The sequence below is a fragment of the Oryctolagus cuniculus genome, chromosome 9 (genome assembly GCF_051225735.1).
Source record: "Oryctolagus cuniculus isolate XC-2025 breed Fujian yellow rabbit chromosome 9, ASM5122573v1, whole genome shotgun sequence".
Taxonomy (NCBI): Eukaryota; Metazoa; Chordata; class Mammalia; order Lagomorpha; family Leporidae; genus Oryctolagus; species Oryctolagus cuniculus.
In genome coordinates, this window is record NC_142875.1 from 61,484,255 (window position 1) to 61,504,334 (window position 20,080).

The 20,080-nt window shown below is 38.7% G+C and overlaps 1 protein-coding gene and 1 long non-coding RNA gene across 9 annotated transcripts in view; one reads left to right on the top strand and one right to left on the bottom strand.

The window, feature by feature from the left end:
- DGKH (diacylglycerol kinase eta) overlaps window positions 1-6,895 on the top strand; it is a 208,886-nt gene extending 201,991 nt beyond the window's left edge. For 7 of the 8 annotated variants that reach the window (XM_002712967.6, XM_017343497.4, XM_051850642.3 and 4 more), the window contains one exon: window positions 1,154-6,895. In XM_002712967.6, the coding sequence (XP_002713013.6) occupies window positions 1,154-1,243 (90 nt within the window). In that variant the 3' untranslated portion in view covers window positions 1,244-6,895. The remainder of the gene's footprint in view (window positions 1-1,153) is intronic. The other variant, XR_016213237.1, reaches the window with a different exon arrangement.
- LOC103349063 (uncharacterized) overlaps window positions 1-20,080 on the bottom strand; it is a 40,202-nt gene that overhangs the window by 3,694 nt on the left and 16,428 nt on the right. The window lies entirely within an intron of this gene.

The window sequence follows — 20,080 nt, forward strand, 5'->3', positions numbered from 1 at the left end:
GGCTGTTTTAGAAGGGTTCATTCATTCCTGTAACAAATACTTGCCCAGAGCTTGTAATGCATACTCTACAGTGATCCTCCATTTCTGAAAGTTAAATTTTGAATTCTTGGCACTTACAAAAGGATGGTTCTTTAGGAAATAAGGAATAATTCTGAGAGAATAAAGGCCAATGGTGTTTTGAGAGAAAGTGTCAACCAACAGATACCCATGGTTAAGTAATGTTTTACAAATACAGACTATAAGCCGGTGCCGCGGCTCACTAGGCTAATCCTCCGCCTTGCGGCGCCGGCATGCCGGGTTCTAGTCCCGGTCCGGGCGCCGGATTCTGTCCCGGTTGCCCCTCTTCCAGGCCAGCTCTCTGCTGTGGCCAGGGATTGCAGTGGAGGATGGCCCAAGTCCTTGGGCCCTGCACCCCATGGGAGACCAGGAGAAGCACCTGGCTCCTGCCATTGGATCAGCACGGTGCGCCGGCCACAGCGTGCCGGCCGTGGTGGCCATTGGAGGGTGAACCAACGGCAAAGGAAGACCTTTCTCTCTGTCTCTCTCTCTTTCACTGTCCACTCTGCCTGTTAAAAAAATACAGACTATAAAGTATGAAGAGTATTTAAGTATTTCACTCAGATTAAGGACTCATAATTCAACTGATGCACTTACATACCACATTTAGATGGCAAGCCCTAGCATCTTCATTTAGGGTTAGGCCTCAGTTTTAAATTTAATAATCTAGCACAAGAAATATCCATCACTATTTGCCTTTGTACTCATTGACAATGTCATGGTGTCATACACCATTCTTCTCTGAGATCCTAAAGAGCCTATTTTTGGGGGAAAAATACAGGAAGGATAAACTAAATTAATTTTGCTCTTAAAATATCACTGTATCTAATTTATGATAATGTTGTGATTAAGATTGTGTGTAGGATGTGATTTTTTTTTAATCAGTTGGTAATTTTTCAGTGTTAGGTTATTTTTTTTTTACTTATTTTTCTAACTTTCACTGCCTGATTCATTTAATTTCAACTAAAATGGATTAAATGAATGCTAATGATGTTACTTGCTGGTTAAATATTTAATCCCAGCTTCCTTTTATCAATAAATTTCTTTTTTCTTTCTCTCTCTCCTTCATTTTGCCTACCTTTCTTCTTTCTTGTAGGACCTGGGGATACCGAAAGTGGGCCATGTGAAGCGAATTCTCCAGGGAATTAAAGAGCTTGGCAGGAGCATGCCTCAGGCTGAGGTGTAAACATATTGGTGCTATTCCTTGGAAGTGAAGTCATTGCTACATAATACAAAGTTCATGGAAGCCACTGTCTGCTCTCATAGTTTCCCGGTAGATAAGTAAGCACCACTGAAGCACCTCCATGGCTTGATATGTTGCTCTGGGTGACAAATTTTGATTTGAGGTATTAGAAAATATTTTTGTGCCAAAACATACATTCCATAAAGCCATTTTCTTATTGTGCAAATCTGACACATTCAAATATACTCACAATTGTTAAAAAAAAAAAAAAAGGTAGGCTGAATCTGAGATGAGATGATTGCATCCTCTAATAGGCGGAGTGAAATGTTTACTTTCCTCAGATCTGGTCTGATAAAATGTTCTGGCTGAGCAACCGCATGTAACAGTATGTGGCTGAAACTTCTTAGGTCTCATTTTGGAGGCACCGGCTTCTTCCTTCAAATCATTGCTTAGGAGACAAGATGTAAATTAAGTTGTGTTTGAATGTTGGATTGGTATCAACTTGGTCGGGTTCCTAGCATTCAGTGTTCAGAAGGGTATGGTTAAAACCATCAGATGCTATGATGAATGCAAATCTTAATGCACAGTGTTCCTACCTGAATTGTCTTTCCTTTTCCCGCATGTCACATCTGATATTGTAACACTATAATAGCTTTGATGTCAGTTTTAATGGAATTTAATTTATTACTACCCAAGAACCTTTTAATTGGCTAAGGGCACTGCACTTTTCTGTTCTTTCACATGGAAGTTTGCATAAATGTTTCCATACCTGAGACTTTGTGAACATGTGTCTGTGCTGTAGCCAACAAATGATACACGTCATGCAAGTCACTTGTACTTTGGCCTATCATAAACAGCAGGTGTGCACATCAAGAAAATTCTCTGGATAGTTCCATAAAATCACATGCTCCATTGCCTGACAAAACTTATTGCCACTTTGCAAACCAAAATTTTTACATTGTGTTCCCATTTTTTCCTTTCAACTTGATAATGATCAGATATTCTGTTTGGATTTCTAATATGACAGACTATTGACATCCAGGAATCCTCCAAGGTTTCAACTGCATTTTGTATTTCAACTGCAATTTGTATATTGATTCATCACTAGACTCATTCACTTGCTACAGTGACTGCTGACATACACTTCCCAAATGAAGACATTTAATTTTTTTTCTTCAGGGCTTTACATTATTATTATTATTGTCTCACTTATATCTTTTATCCAATCTAATAGATATAATTTTCCTTTGCATAAACCACTATAAGTCAGTGTAGCACATCAGAATTCAATACTATAATGACCAAATCTCTGAAAGCCAAAGGCAAACATATCAAAAGGTCACAAAAATATCCTCAAATAGGCTTTCTTTAGCCACTATGTACCAAAAAATTGATTGTAATATTTTAAATGTTGTGTATAAGAGAATTAAACAGGGTACTGACCCACTGGTGACAATTTTTGTAAAGTAGCCTGCTAGGTGCTCAGTAGATAAATATATACACACATATCTCTATATACACATATGTGTATATATACACATACATACACATATATGTTTATATGTATATACACACATATGTACATATAATCTTGAGATATAGTTTCATTGCTATTTTCTAGACAATTATTTGCCCAATGTTTAAAGAGAAATGTTAATAGGAAAGTATTTAAAATAAACTATTGTCAGACATATATAATTTAATTATCTCAAAGGAGGTGAACTGTTTGATACTTTATTCTTATTTATAACTTGGTTATTTAACTACTAGTCAACTCAAAAAATTTGAATATCTTAAAAATAAATGAACCTGGTGAGTTCCTGGCCATGTATGTCTGACTATAGGAGTGTATTTTACCTATACTGTGGGTGAGTAGAAAATTTTCAAGTAGTTTAAAAGAGTAGTACACTGTTCAGTGATTTTAATTTGATACACATTTCTGAAATCAAAGCTTACCTTTCCCAGTCCCTTTTATTGTTCCCACCCTGCACAGTGTCCTGCCCCTCTCAGTGCTTTCCTGTGATGTCCAGATAGGAGGTGCCAGATTCCCAGAACTCTGCTGAGTTCATAGATCCCTGTTCAGCTCTACACTTCCACCCCTCACAAAAAATAAATAAATAAATAAATAAATAAATAAATAAATAAATAAATAAAAAGGCAGGGACCTTAGAATAAAGAATGTATTAGTATTAAATTCTTATTTGATTTTCTGTCCTTCATTAAAATACTCCTTTGCAATAGAAAAGATTCTTAAACTACTGCATCTTTTGAATTTAAGAGAACATGTAAGTGCTTGAATTATTTTTGGTGTTTGATGATCTTTTTAGTCTTGAAAGAGCTTTTATATGTGCTATAAAATCTTACTGGAATCCTGAATCAGAATTTTCTTGCAAATGGATTTGGGATGAGGGAAATCCTTTAACATGACAATTTGGATAATTTTTGTCATTGTTAAATGAGAGCAGTTTTTTCTGGAAGCTTTGTCCATGGATGGCTGTGTAAGACTCAAATGACTCACTGGCACCTGTTTGCCAGCATGGTGCCCTCAGAAACCTCCTTAGCATTACAGAGACCAGCTTCTCATCATAGGTAGGGGTTACCAAAAAAGAAAGAAACAAAGAAGCAAAGAAAGGAGCCACCATGAGCTTCTGCCTGGGATCAGATCGGATCACAGCTCCAGGCCTTGCTGTAGTCCATGCAGAAGTCAAGGTGAGAAGCTCAGTCTACAGCTGGTTGCCAGCTGTCACTGTCACCTCTTCTCCCTGGCAGGCTCCCCAACACTTGGAAGATCAGCATGCAGTGGGACATCACAGCCAAAATCTTAATTTCCATTTCATTTTCCAGAGAAAGAACTTTCTTTTCAAGAAGGAAAGGGAAAGCGTCATGCTTTTGTAAAATTTTGGAGTACTTGGTGTTTCTCTTCTGATCTTTCTTCATCCCTTTCTGAGAGTCCTGGTTCTTCATTTTCCATTTTCCCACATGTGCAGTACAGTGATGGTCGCTCAGATTCTCATTGCCATCTACTGTCCTTTCCCTTCCTGATCCTCACTATAAAATGACCCTTTTTATCTCTCCCTACCATAAGTACACGTTGTGGGTCATTCAGCCAAGTGGTAGGAAGAAAACAATGTCAAGAAATGAATTTTGTAATTTGTATTTATGAAAAGAACTTGCTAAATAATCTAAGCAAATTGATGGACTGGGTGACGTGAGGACTGCGGTATACACTACTGTGGCTAAAAAGGAGGCCTGTAAATGTCGACATGCATGCTGTCCGACAGCTACAGGTGGCCGTTTCAGTTTCAGGCTAATTTAATTAGAGGTTCTGTTTCTGCATTGCGGTATCCACATTTCACGTGCTTAGTAAAACGGCAGTGGACTGTACAGTTGTAAACATTTCCATCACCTCAAAAATTCTGTTGAACAATACTGGTTATGTCATTGCTGCTCAAAGTGTGGTCTTTGTGCCACACTTGTAGAAATGCAGAATTTCAGGTCCACTTTAGACCTACTGAATCCGAATCTTCCTTGTAACAAGACGCCTCTGAGGATTAGTATTGACTTACATCCATTATTATCCCTCTTAGATTCTGGGACTCTGAGGTCTGAGGTCTTCAAGAGTTCCCCAGAATAGCTTGCTCCTCCATCTGGTATTTCTTCTTTGTCGTCTGGCTAATCCCAGAAGTGAACTGAAACTCATTAATTACTCTAAATGATTTTCCTTTTAATTCCTTATTCCTAATTCTAGTTCTAGATGAGCTCTGTCTATCCAGTGGTTGTATTTTGGTAGCTAAAGTGGAATACAGGAAATTGGCCAACCCACATAGCTGGCCTCTCTCCAATCCCTCACTTTACAACTCAGTCAGTAGCAGACCACATTTGCTCAGTTGGTTGCTCATGTGGCATGTTCATTTTTGCACAACTTAAGTCACAGGGAACATTTTAGAAGAATGTGTACTGAGATAAGTAAAGACCAGGCCAGTCTCTTATTACAACACGTTCGTTTTCATTTTCTCTTATCAGTAGATTATCCTGCTGACATAGCTCATGCTTGAAGACACATAACAGTACACACACATTCAGTGAATCACTAGGTATGCAAAAAAAAGAGGCAAGAACCAAAATGATTTCAAGTAAAATGAATGTTGCATTTAAGGCCTCAAAGAAGGTATGTTTTTTTAGATTGAGGACTGCTTTTCTTACATGAGCTTATCTTGATTTCTCACATGGTTAATAATTCCTTAAAATAGTACACTAAAACTAGCATATTATATTCTTGATCCCAAAAGTACAAATTATCTATTTCTATAAGCAGGTTTTTTTTTTCCCAATGATTTGTCAGGAATCCTTCACTTACTAATTTTTATGTTTACCAAAACTTAATGGCCTAGAGCATGTTTATCCAGCTTTGATGAATAAAGAGGGCACACTGTATTCTTCATGGAAGTTATCTTTAAGAGGAATCATGGAAAGAAATATTCATGCAAACCTATGACTTAGAAAATGTTAGGGGTTCCCTATGAATACCACTTCACAGTAACTGGTCTTTTTTCTCTGACTGGGCAGACAACGTAGAGGAGTCTCATGTTCTATGGGATATGACTCTCTTAAGGATGTAGCTGTTAATTAAGCTGTAAAAACAATACATATCTCAGGCTTGAGGTCTTGGATCTCGCCTCGCCTCATCTCCACTGCAATGAATGCACCCTACATCTTTCAGTGTTAAGTTGGGTAAGACAGCGATTTTAGAGTTTGATAATCCAAGGGGCAGTTTTAAAACTTAAAATTCTTCAAATCAGCTGGAATGACAAGCGAGTTGTGAAAATTCCTCCAGTAGTAGAAAGTGTGGGCCATGGAATAGTTTCCCCCTCGGTTCCCACATTATAAGGCTGCCAGACTTCTTGCTGTCCTTTCGCTGCCCCAGGCCAGTGCCTCGGGGCCTAGAGCTTTGTCTGCTTTGGCAGCCCCAACCAGTGTCACAGTCTCTGGTCAGAGCAGTCATAGGATGCCTTTGCCATGGGAAGCATTCCCAGGCACACAACTAGATGTACAAGGGGATGATTATTGGCTTCCATAATATGCAAAGCATTCATTTTCAAAATCTTTACTATTCTATTTTTTTATCAAGTTTGTTTAGAGACATTCATGTTAAAAATACTATAAAGATTTATCATAGAGAACAGAAAGATCAAAGACAGCTGGACTGTACTTATTTGTATAATGCTGTTATTTTCAGGAAAAGAAGTTTAACAAAGTAAAATTATGTATTTAATTCAGTAGCAATGTTTAAGATAGACCCCTATATTATGTTATGTAAGTGAATATATTAATTCTTGTTATGTAACTAAGGTAATCTATTTACATTATTTATTTACGCTCTTCATTTTTTTTGTACTTCCAAGTTTTAATTGGAAAAAATAAAAGCCAACCATTAAAATGTTTTTAAAAATCCACATAAAATGGTTCATTTTAGCTGCACATTATTCAATTTATAGAGAGTCTGCATATTTAATAGCAACTGCATTCCAAGAGTAAAATAACCAAGCCTGAAATAACCAGGAGTTACTGTGTAGATGCGTTTAAGTAGAGGAGTTTAATACTCGGTTGATAATGCCACTAAAGTAAACCAATGCAGTTAGATAAATAAGCTAAAAAGGAAAGAGAATATGTTTGTGGCCCTTGATGTTTGATTGCACTATGATTTCCCTCAGCATAGCTGTATTCTGAGTCGTAAGCTGATAGATAGCTACAGGTTACTTACAGTTCTGGTAACTGGTAACTAGTGCTGTGACAGGTTTGGTATTGAAACATTCCTTGTTTTGTGAGTTATATATGTATATTGAAGATGACTAGTGAATTGGAGTAATATATTTATGTACAGTTGGGAAAATATGGTAATTATTTTCAAATCTGCAAGTAACTTGTACCAGATTTTTTTTCTTCCTCTTAAGTGAGATAAAAGTCTTACTTTTGTGTAAAATGTCTATTTATACAACAGATCTCTCCTTTTACTGGTGTTATTAATTTTCATATTAAAATTTTTCTTATCTTTTTATACCAAGATAATTATCATGCTGGTTATTCAAGCTGCCAAGATGTATCTTAGTTTGCAGGATTTTTGGCAGACAAAATATTTAATAAAACGTAAATATAAGCTTTGTATATTTTGTGGCTTTAGGGACAAGAATTTTCTCTTTGACTTTCTCTATGTGAGGCAGTGCTGTTACCAGCAAAGTCAACAATATACAGTATTATCTGTAATCATTAGAAGAAGGTTTGCACTGGTTGTATAAATCAGTGCATTTATTTATTATGTTGTTGTTTCATCTTTATAGAAAATGCATATTCTAGCTCTTTTCCTTTTTACTGCTGTTGCTTAGAGTGTAATAACTCTTGTTAATGATTTACTTACTTAAATACTTGAAGTACTCATTTCTGCCAAACAGATGCCCAACTTTTTTCTTGTTAAAAAAAATAGATATTCTTTACCATTGTAGATACCTGAATAGTAATGGGACTTTGTTAAAAAATAACTTTCATGTTTGAAATACATATCCAAGCATAAAGCCAAAAGGAAATCACCAATATTAACAATTCATTATAGCCAAAAGACTTATTGTACAATATTTTGCCAATCTATAATAATCATAAAGTTATGACTTCTTTCTGTGGTGAATTTCAGTTTCTAGTATGCAAGAGATCTCAGTGATTATACTGCCAATGTGACATTCAAATGAGCATTAAGAATCTTGAATACCCTAAAATAATCAGATACCCTCTAGCAATCACTCTTGGTTCCAATTTGTATATTTTTAATCTATGTTTGCAATTGATTCTGGGCTGCTTTACAGATAGTAACCAGGATAGAAAATGGTTTTGTTTCTGTTAAGTAAATCATCGATGAGATTATAATCATTTTGCATTATTTCTATTCAAATGTCTTTCCAACTCCACGATTCAAAAAACTAAAAAATTAAAACATAATATCAACATATGACACAAAGTACAATCACATTTTCGCATTAAAAAATAAAAAGCTGTTCCAATTTAATGTGAAGTAATGTGTATACCAAAGAAATCATTTTGATAAGTCCTAAATTCAAGTGTCTTATTCTACTTTCCAGTGTAAGCAGTAATGAATTGTGAGTTGAGAATAATAAGAGATTGAGAATTAATTTGCTATAATTTGAAAGATATAGCATTTTATATTGATTTTACTGTTTCACAAGCAATTATTGAGGTCAGGAAATATATAAGAAACTATATGGAAATTATAGGAAAAAGGAAATTGAGTTGCTAATTTGGCAAAGATTTGGGAACAAATAGTTTGAATATAGATTTCTTTCACCTTATATAGGAGCACAAGGCACATGTGAGAGGTATAGTGTGACACGCACAATACCCCAAAACAAAAACATCTCACCGTTGAAATCTGAGATTGTATCTAGATCTATCAAAACGCTAGTGAATTCAGTGAGCCCATTCAGTTGAAATTGAAAAATCAGTTAAGAAAATTTAGATGACCTAATCAATCAAGACATTTGGTAAACACATGTGTTTACTACAAAGCAATGTCTGTCCTTCAAATGAATAGTTCATGTGGGGAGAACTAGTCAGAAGGGTTAGGTAGTTCCTCTAAGAACATTGGTAGATATGGATCAGACCAGATTATGTGGACCAGAGATTTTTTATGAATTTCCTAAGTCTTGAAATTTGTTAGCAATATTAGATTTTCCTTTGATTTGAAACCAAAAAAATTTACAATTTACAGTTTTAATAAACAGCTGAATTCTAATATTCTGGTGATGGCAAAGCTGTTTTGGTTTATTGGGTTTCATAATTAACTTTGGTACTAACTCATTGTGCCCTTTCTACAAGTTCCCTGTTTTGGTGCCATGATCTCCCTCATTAGAAATAGCATACATTATTATGAGTTTTAAGTACTTGGTAATTTTCTTTTTACAAAAGGAACTATATAAATGTGAATCACAATTAAATTTACCATTTCTCTCCCACTGTCATTTTAGACATAAAGGTTTCCCAGACTATAGATAGCATGAGAATTCAAAATTGAAATTGATATCCCTTGATGTTCAGTTTAAAAATGAGCACAAAGAGAAATCAGTACCATCTGAACCACAGTAGGTCATGGGTTTTTCATCTATCTACTACAAATTCATAGCATTTATTTTAGGATAGTTTGAAAAGTTCTAAAATCTTCAAAACTTCTGAGTAGTTTCAACTTTTTCTACACTCAGCCCACACAATGTTTATACAGTTGAGTGTGAGTGTGTGCATTTTTAAATGTCTTTTTTAAATTAAGGCCTTAATGTCTTTTCTTAGGTAAATTCTTCAAATAGGAAAATGTCTTTTTAAATATCAGTGGTCAAAAACATGGGTATAGGACTCCCTTACCTTTTTTTCCCCAGTGATGTTGCTTTCTGTGTCCTGTCAGTTCTGAATGGCTTCTTTGATCCAGAGCATGGATCACTGTGTTCTCTGGTCATAGGATGGTATTCTGTCATGCAAAGCTTCGTCAAAACTTCCCAAAAAGAAACTTAACAAGAGGGTGTCTTAGTGATGGCTATCATAGATATCTAACTACAATTAAGGGAAATAAAAGAGAAATTAGAATAACCTAGTTAAAATAATCAGTTACGTGTAAGGATAAGATGACTTTATTTTTACATGACATTTTAATTCTGTCACAGTCTTACTCTTTCCCTGAAGCTTTCTTTGCTAACTCTGGTATTTATAATTGCATAATTTGATAATTTGGAGCTCCTGTTGCATATCCTATGGAATTATAAGAGGGGATAAGTTGGGGGACATGAGAGAACAGACTAAATTAGAATTCACCAGCATGGCATTTTGATCTGTCTTAATGACACAATTTTCATAATGACAGATCTCTGATTATTCCAGAATGATTTGGTACAATGACTAGAAGAATTCCTTTTCTGGGAATTTGCTTCCCACAATGCCCTGATATGCAGATGGCCTTAGTATAATTGAAATTAATTATAATTTTAATTAGAACCTGCCCTGTTTACAGATTTCAATTGTAGCACAATGACAATGTGATGAGGGTGAGAAAGCTGCAAACCTGACCAGTCCTTTTGTGTCCGCTCCTCCTTTTTCTTGAGACGCTTTCAGATGATATAATTTATACAACTACATTATGTAAATTATGTTCTTCTGCCAGGAAACTTATATGCTTGATCCTAATCTTGGTTTTAGATTATACAAGTGAAAGCATTTTATATATGTGCATAAATAGTTATAGTTTTTAAGCATTTGTATACTTTTCTGACCATCTCAAAAATTGAATTGGCATTTTATATTTTCTAATTAGCTGCAAAAAAGTCATAATTCTATTGCCTTGTTCAAGGCATCCATCAGTTAAAAAAATCATTTTTTTCGTTGTGCTTTTATCACAGTTTTTCAGCAACCAGCTTTCCTACTCTCATTCTCTCCAACAACAGTGGTCTTTCCACAACACAAATGTGCTTTGTCATTTCCTTTCTAAAAATTCTTAAGTAGATTCTCCTTTCTTGGCAGCACAGCAACATAACTCTTAGCAGGATGGGTAACAATCTCTATGACCTCACCTCTTCCCACTTTTGTAGCATCACTCTCTTGACTTTTTGTAATCCAGGATTTTGGAACTAGTCAGGAGTTAGTGCCTTGTCATAATCACCCATCTTCAAGATTTGATTTAGATGTGTCTTTCTGTGAAGCACCACCTGACTTCTCTGGGCAGGTAGGTAGTTCATCCATGCTCCATAATGTCTTGAATTTTCTTCTTTAAAAATAACATTACATTTTTATACATGCACATACACATATACTTCAAGAAGTTTGTGGAAAATGGAATTAAAAGATGTATGTTTTGGTATAAAAATTTTTGAAATTCATGCATTTTTTATAATACACATTTTCCATGAACTTTTTGAACCCTTCATGTCTAGCTAGAAATCATAGGGCTTTGATGAATGATTTTGAATGAAGGTAATATTAAACCCAAACCTCTGTATTTTTATACTTTCACAAGTAAAAACTTAGGATTTCCTAAAAGTCCACTTGAGGTGAGTGTGTGTTCAGGAGCATGGATGCAGCCTGGACAAAGCAATGGAAGAAAAACAGGGAAAAGCAGTTGTGTGGTGGGTAACCATCGATTAGCCGTGCATCAGAAAGACTTCCCAAATCCAATTTCTTATTTCTAAAAGTGAGACTGAGAGAATTTTTACATAACTGCCAAAATAGGAGGACTTTTTTTTTTTTTTTACAAAATATTTTTCTCAGGTTATTTAATGTCAGGAATCTCTTTCCACTCCCTACCCCCAAATTCACGCAAGTTAGTGTCATAAAGAAGTAACCACATCATTATATCTCCAGTCTGTATGTCAGCCACAAATAGTATTGGCTATCTCTTGTCTTGTGAAGTACCTGTTTCATCAATCCTACAGAACCCCTTTTCCACAACCACATGTGCTGTGCACCAGCCAAGTGACTGATAGATGTAGAGTGAGAGTCCAATTTAAAGTTCATTGTAGAAAGGCCTGCATCCCCACTAATGATACATACACCAAAATTACACCAAAATATGTTAGAGGTATGCATTGCAAACTCACAGGACAGTAGGAAGTTTATAAAGTAATGTTTTCTGGCAGACTTTAAAGGCTCCAATTGAAGTTACAGCTTGCTGTTTTTACAGTTATTTTTAATGAGGAGTAGGGAGTGATAGTGTTTAACAGCTAGCATCCTGATCCAAGCATATAGTAAATATACTAGTAGCACTTGAGGGCTACAAGGCACTGATACCTAGATGAAGCGAAACAAAATATATTTGGATTATAAAATAATAACTTATCTTAAAACATATTGATAGTTAGAAATTGGGTTCCTTTATGGGATAGAAAAAAACCTATCTTTATTGTCCAGGATGTTTGGAATAAGCCTCCCTTGTAGGACTACTCACATTGTGAGAGGCATATTTTGAAGTTAGTTTCGTATCAGTATAAAGTATCAACCATTTCTGTGTTCTCTAGCAGAAGAAAATTGGAAGTTTGATACAACTTCAGTCTTGTTCAGCTTTGTTAAGGATCCACAAAAGAAGGAAGCTCAGAAAGCCAGACATCTAACCCCTTAGATTCAGCACATTCAGTTTTCCTCCAATAAAGAGACTCGAAAATCATTTTCCTCATTTATCACCCTGATGAAAATAAGAGTAGGGTTCCTTTTGTCCCTTACATTGCAAAAGATAATTGTAATTTAGCCTTGCCGTATTATTTATAGTTAAGAATTTACTACATTTTGGTAGTCTGTTGAAGCTAAGTACTTGTATCTGAAAGATGCAGATAATGTCTATTTATTTATTACACAGCAGTGGGCTCTGTTTGCTGCAGAAAAGAGTGAAACTTTTAACTGCTTAGCACACTCACCAGTGAAACATACCTGACAGAGCAGAGGTTCTAACTTTGGCTCTAATTAATTTTAATAATGGTAAGACAACGTGAGTTTTGTTTGTTTACATGCTGTTTACAATGGCATAATTTTTAAGATATATACAACAATTGAGATATTTATTGCATACTATTTTAAAAATGTTTTATGTGTTTTCACCTTTGGAATATATTGTTACATTTCCTTGTACAGATAATTTGGGTGGCTTTGTTAATGTAGCTAGAAATTTTTATGACTACTAAGTGACCAGTTTTTGGTGCCTTTTATTGTGGAGTGCATGATTATGTATTTATTGTACAGAAGTCACTGATGTGTGTATTTTTGTACTTTGCTGAGAGTAATGGTTGATCTTGATGTCCATGATAATGAGAGATGTCTTTCCCAAAGGGCACTACCTTGAGATAGTTCTTCTCAAATAAAAAGAATGCATTTGAAAGAGGTGTGTTGTCTACATTCTTTTGGGTGGAAAATCTTTTTTAATTAAACTTTGTATGTAAAAATAAGTTGTAGAGGCCGGCTCCGTGGCTCGCTTGGCTGATCCTCCGCCTGTGGCGCCGACACCCCAGGTTCTAGGCTTGGTTGGGGCACCAAATTCTGTCCCGGTTGCTCCTCTCCAAGCTCCTCTCTGCTGTGGCCCGGGAGGGAAGTGGAGGATGGCCCCGGTCCTTGGGCCCTGCACCCACAGGGGAGACCAGGAGGAGGCACCTGGCTCCTGGCTTCGGATCGGCACAGCGCACTGGCCACAGCGCACCGGCTGTGGCGGTCATTTGGGGGGTGAACCAACGGAAAGGGAGGACCTTTCTCTCTATCTCTCTCTCTCTCTCACTGTCTAAATCTGTCAAAAAAAAAAAAAAAGTTGTAGAGTCACATGCAGTGACTCTGTATGCCCTTGACCTGTTTGCCTCCAGTAGTAATATCTTGCAAGTCTTCAGTATAATATTGTAACTAGGATCCTCACATCTATATGGTCAAGATGCTGAACACTTCTATCAGCACAAGGGCCCCACAGCAGGGATCCACATGTTGCCCTTCATTTAGTTATTTTCAAATTTTTAATTTACTTTCTTTTGTGAAAGGCAGAGAGGGCGAGAGACAGAGAGAGACCTTCCATCTACTGGCTCATTCCCCAAATGCCCACAACAGTCAGGGCTAGACCAGGCAGAAGCCAGGAGCCAGGAACTCAATCTCAGACTCCCATGTGGGTGGCAGGGACCCAGGTACTTGAGCCATCACCTGTTGTCTCCCAATATGTGGGAAGCGAGAAGCTGGTTTGGAAATGGGGTAGCTGGGACTTGTGTAATGCACTCTGGTATGGGGTGCAGGCATCCCAAGCAGCAACTTAACCACCATACCACACGATTGCCCCCTATTTTGTCCTTTTATAAGCATACCTACTACCTTCATACCCTCACCCATTTCTTAACCCCAGACAACCACTAATCCATCTCTACTTCTATAAGCCTTTCATTTTAAGAATGAAATGTTTGTGGAATTTCATTGTATGTGATTTGTGCTGCACTCAGAATAATTCTCTGGAATTCAAATTGTTGTGTGTAGCAATAGTTATTATTATTGTTGATAAGTAGAGGAATTCTTAATGGTAAAAACATTATTTGGTTTACCCTTCTAGTAATGATTCCTTGCAGGTCATTAAAGAACATTTAGGAGCACAAAGCATGACAAGTTCTGTCTCTGGTGCTAATGATCTGTGGGTAGTCCTTTGAAATCACTGTCTAGTGGGGGAAGAAAGGATTCTAACACAAGGTGTGATGTTCAGTGATAAACATATGCCACCAAATGTATGAATGAAAGGAAGGTTTAGGGGCACCTTCCTGTATAGGTGTCATAAAATTCATCTTAAATCATTTAGCCTGGGGGCTGGCATTGTGGTTTAGTGGGTAATGCCACTGCCTGGGATACCAGTATCCCACATGAGTGCCAGTTCATGTCCTGGCCACTTCACTTTCAATCCAACTCCTTACTAACAGCCTGGGAAAAGCAGAAAAAGATGGCCCAAATCCTTGGGTCCCTGCCAGCCACATGGGAAACCCAGATGAAGCTTCTGGCTTCTGACTGGTCTAGTACCAGCCATTGAAGCTGCCTTGGGGAGTGACCCTGTGGATGGAAGATATCTCTCTCCCTCTCTGTCTCTGTCTCTCTGTCTGTGACTTTCAAATAAATAAAATTTAGCCTGGAAAAGAATGTATTAGGAAGTCGGCGCCGTGGCTCAATAGGCTAATCCTCCGCCTTGCAGTGCCGGCACACCGGGTTCTAGTCTCAGTCGGGGCGCCAGATTCTGTCCTGGTTGCCCCTCTTCCAGGCCAGCTCTCTACTATGGCCCGGGAGTGCAGTGGAGGATGGCCCAAGTCCTTGGGCCCTGCACCCGCATGGGAGACCAGGAAAGCACCTGGCTCCTGGCTTCAGATCAGCGCAATGCGGCGGCCATTGGAGGGTGAACCAACGGCAAAAAGGAAGGCAGAGAGGACAGTGAAGGAGAGTGGAGCGTAAGCGATGATGTGGCAGAAACAGCCAGGAGAGATGGGAAAGAAGGAAGATGGGCCTAGGGCAAGCAAGGGCAGAACTGTGCAATCAGATTTGAGCCCTGTACAGATCTGTGAGCTCTACGTGTTGGGTGGACTTGAAGTGGGCCAAGGGAAGGGAGTTGGGTTAGAGGGTCTATGCACAGGATGACAAGAGACTTCTCTAGGGCAGTTTTAGTGGAAATGGAAAGCAGGGAACAGACCTGAGACACAGTTATAAATGACCTGCATTTGGAGATAGGCTGGGAATGAGTGAATGAATGAATGAGGAGAAGAGAGACAGGATGAATCCTGTGAGTTCAGCATTAACCCCAACTGAAGCATGCTAACACCTTTGGAGTTTGTTCTACTTCTGGCATGACATTTTAGATAAATGTGAGGCACTGGAGCCCAGCAGGTCACCCAAAAAAACCCAGTGAGTCAGGTAAACTGTGTTCTTTCCACATTTCTTCATCTACGCAGATTTCCTTCCTACCCAAATCCATGCTGTCATAGCACCCCAGCAACCCAAAGAATGGTCAAAAATAAAAGGAGTATTAGTTCTTTCCATTTAAGCTTTTTCAAGTTTTTTTTTTTTGACTGCTGCTACACAGACATTTCTCCCCAGTATACATACATGTTTATGAATATGTGTGCATATATATTTATATATAGGAATGTATATATGTGCACAAATGTGAGACTTCAAAAACGTATGGAAATGGAAGTAAAAGATATTTTAAATATATTTTGAACAAAATATTTGAAATCCATGCATGAGGGAATCTTTAAAAATCTCATGGAACATGTATGTTATTTAAAAACTATGCATATATGCATGTGTTTCAATTTTTTTTTTTTTGCACCAGAATAAACTTAACTTTTAATTACAAAATTTCTGTGAACTTTTTAAAGTATTCTTGGTTTGGGGCCAGTGCTGTAGCGAAGCAGGTAAGGCTGCCACCACCTGTAGTGCCAGCATCCCATATGGGTGCCGGTTCAGGTCCTGGCTGCTCCACTTCCGTTCCAGCTCTCTGCTGTGGCCTGGGAAAGCAGTGGAAGATGGCCCAAATCCTTGGGCCCCTGCATTCACATGGGAGACCTGGAAGAAGCTCCTGGCTTCGGATAGGCGCAGCTCTGGCCATTGCGGCCAATTGGGGAGTGAACCAGTCGATGACCTCTCTCTCTCTCTCTCTCTCTCTGCCTCTCCTTCTCTCTCTGTGTAACTCTGAATTTCAAATAAATAAATAAATCTTTTTTTTTAAAAAAAGTACTCTTGGAACTTCAAAAATTTGTGGAAGGGGCTGGCATTGTGGCACAGTGGGTTAAGTTGCCACTGGCTATGCTGTCATCCCATATTAGAGCGCTAAGTTTGGTTGTTCCACTTCTGATCCAGCTTCCTGCTGATGTGCCTGGGAGGGCACAGAAAATGTTCCTGCCACCCATATGGGAAGACCAGGATGCAGTTTCCGGCTCCTGGCTTTGACCTCACTCACACTGACTGTTGTAGTCATTTGGTGGGTGAACCAGTAGATGAAGAACTCTGTCACTCTGCCTTTAAATACATAAATAATAAATCTTTTTATAAAGTTTGTGGAAGAACAGAATTAAAAGATAATAATGTGAGGAGCAGCTATTTAGTCCAGCTGTTAGGATGCCCATGTCCCATATTGGGTTACCTGGGTTCGACTCTGAGCTGTAGCTCTTGACTCCAGCTTCCTGTTAATACCCACCCTGCCAGGCAGTGGTGATGGCTCAAGTAATTGGGTTCCTGCCACCCACATGGGAGGCCTAGATTGAGTTCCCAGCTCCCAATTCAGCCACAGCCCAGTCCCAGTTCCCAGTGCAGTTGGGAAGTGAAAGAGCAGATGGAAGCTCACTCTATCTCTTTCTTTTTCTCTTTCTGTACCACCACTCTCCCCATGTCTTTCTGTTTCTCAAAAAAAATTTTTTTAAATATATATATATATTTTTTTTGACAGGCAGAGTGGACAGTGAGAGAGAGAGACAGAGAGAAAGGTCTTCCTTTGCCGTTGGTTCACCCTCCAATGGCCGCCGCGGCCGGCGCGCTGCGGCCGGAGCACCGCGCTGATCCGATGGCAGGAGCCAGGAGCCAGGTGCTTTTCCTGGTCTCCCATGCGGTGCAGGGCCCAAGCACCTGGGCCATCCTCCACTGCACTCCCTGGCCACAGCAGAGAGCTGGCCTGGAAGAGAGGCAACCGGGATAGAATCCGGTGCCCCGATCGGGACTAGAACCCGGTGTGCCGGCACCGCTAGGCGGAGGATTAGCCTAGTGAGCCGCGGCGCCGGCTTTTTTTAAATATATTTTTAAAGATAATGTTCAAGGTTGGTGTTGTGGCATGTCACTGCCCGTGACACTGGCATCTCATACAGCGCCTGTTCATGTCCCGGCGCCCTACTTCCAATCAAGCTCCCTGCGAATGGCCTGGGAAAAGCAGTGGAAGATGGCCTGTTTAGGCCCTTGGCATTGGAAGACCAGGATGAAGCTCCTGTCTCCTGGCTTCAGCCTGGCTCAGCCCCAGCTGTTGCCACCAACTGGGGAGTGAACCAGTGGTTGGAAGATTTTCTGTCTCTCCCTCTCTCTGTGTAACTCTTTCAAATCTTTCTAAAAAAAGACAATGTCACTTTTCCATAAACTTTTTGAGTTCATATGTATATATAGAACAGTATATAATAAATAAAGATACATGTTTATATATTAGCAAGCTTAACAAAATAACTGATCTACATCAGTGTGCTTTAATATTTTCTATTCTTTAAAAAAAAAAGGACTGAGGGCTGGCGCCGTGGCTCAATAGGCTAATCCTCCACCTTGCGGCGCCGGCACACCGGGTTCTAGTCCCGGTCGGGGCGCCGGATTCTGTCCCGGTTGCCCCTCTTCCAGGCCAGCTCTCTGCTGTGGCCAGGGAGTGCAGTGGAGGATGGCCCAGGTGCTTGGGCCCTGCACCCCATGGGAGACCAGGAAAAGCACCTGGATCCTGGCTCCTGCCATCGGATCAGCGCGGTGCGCCGGCTGCAGCGGCGGCCATTGGAGGGTGAACCAACAGCAAAGGAAGACCTTTCTCTCTGTCTCTCTCTCACTGTCCACTCTGCCTGTCAAAAATAATAAAATAAAAAAAAAAAAAAAAAAAAAAAAAAAAAAGGACTGAATGCAGCCCATTAAATAGATTTTATAAACCACCAATGAAAGGGCCAGCAAACATTTTAGGTAAATAGTTTTGGCTTTGCAGGCCATGTGGTCTCTGCCAAGACTCTGCCATCATAGCAAGAAAGCAGCCATAGACAATATGTAGATGAATGGGCCTGGCTGTATCCCAGTAGAATGTTATTTACAAAAACAAACTTTGGCACAACTCCTGTACTAACGGGTCACAGCCCATAGTACTTACAGCTTATAAAAACACAGAGCTAGTTCAACAGTTTCCAGTGCTCATGTGACTGGAAAGTATGTTAAAAATTTTTTCTCAGGGCCAATCCCAGACTTTTGGAGCTAGACTCTGGGAACAAGGGTGGGGACTACACCATGTGGATCAGCTTCCCTGCAGTTCTTACATGTGGCCAGGTTGAGGAGTCTCTGATCTGACCGAGTCTCCCCACTCACCCCAGCCCTTCCATTTTATTTTTAAGATTTTACTTTGTTTTGTAAAAGGCAGAGTTACAGAGAGGAGGGAGGAAGAGGGAGAGAGAGATGGAGAGATTGACTCTCCATCCTCTTGTTCACTCAAATGGCTGCAACTGCTGGAGCTGGGGGAGCCAGGAACCTGGAACTTCATCCTGGACTCCTATGTGGGTGACGGTAGGGGGCGGGTGATGGGCAGCCAAGGTCTTGGGCCATCTTCCACTGCTTTCCCAGGTGCATTAGCAGGGACACCCCAGCCTTTTCTAAACAGATAATCAGTGGTAGCCATGAAAATGCTACATGGTAGGATACAACAACTGTCTAAAATTTTAAAGATCCCGGTCATACAAGCTGGGGACTCTTACCACAGTGCAGTTACATTACAGATTAATAAAAAGTTATCTGAATCCAGACATAAAAGTCACCTCTTATAATTTGTTCAGTACATATCCCTGCAGCAATTCAGCAGAGAGTGATCATCAATTAAAGGACTGAGCCAATGCCCATTAAAATGATAATTAGAATAATATTAAGCATCTCAAGACTACTTTAGTTGTAAACCATCATTCAGCCAAAAGGCATAAGTATCTAGAGCTTAGTACTCTATGATGACAAATTTTCCACCAACCAAAAAAACTAATATCCAACACTATAATTAATTAGCTTCATTATGATTTGGTGAACTATGCAATTCCAACTGGAAATCAAATTACTAAAACATATCAGTTAATTTGAAAGTGATCAGACCATGCTGGCAACATGTTTAACTTTTTTCTTTGGTCTGAAGTAATCCTAATTTTAAAAGCAAAATAATTTCATCAAGATAGAAATTATCTTGATGCAGATTTTATGTGTAGAATTCCATATATTAAAACAATAAATTGGACAAAATAGGCATGAATGAAAATTAAAAACCAAAATTAGTGAAAAACCCATTGTCTTTGTGAATTTAAATGCTTATATTCATTTTAAGCATATTCATATATGTTATGCAGTCTCTGATAACTTTAATGATGGAGTATGTTAGATATTAACTGAAGTTACATTTTCCCTCTTTGTACCAAGTTAAAATAAAAAGAAAGCTTCCAAGCTATTCTCTAACACACAGATTTTTTTTTTAAATTTCTCATCTGTGTCTCTCATTCTTTCCTGGCTACCTGGTCCACACAGAAGCACATGTGTGTAAACACACACACATTACCTTGACTTATATTC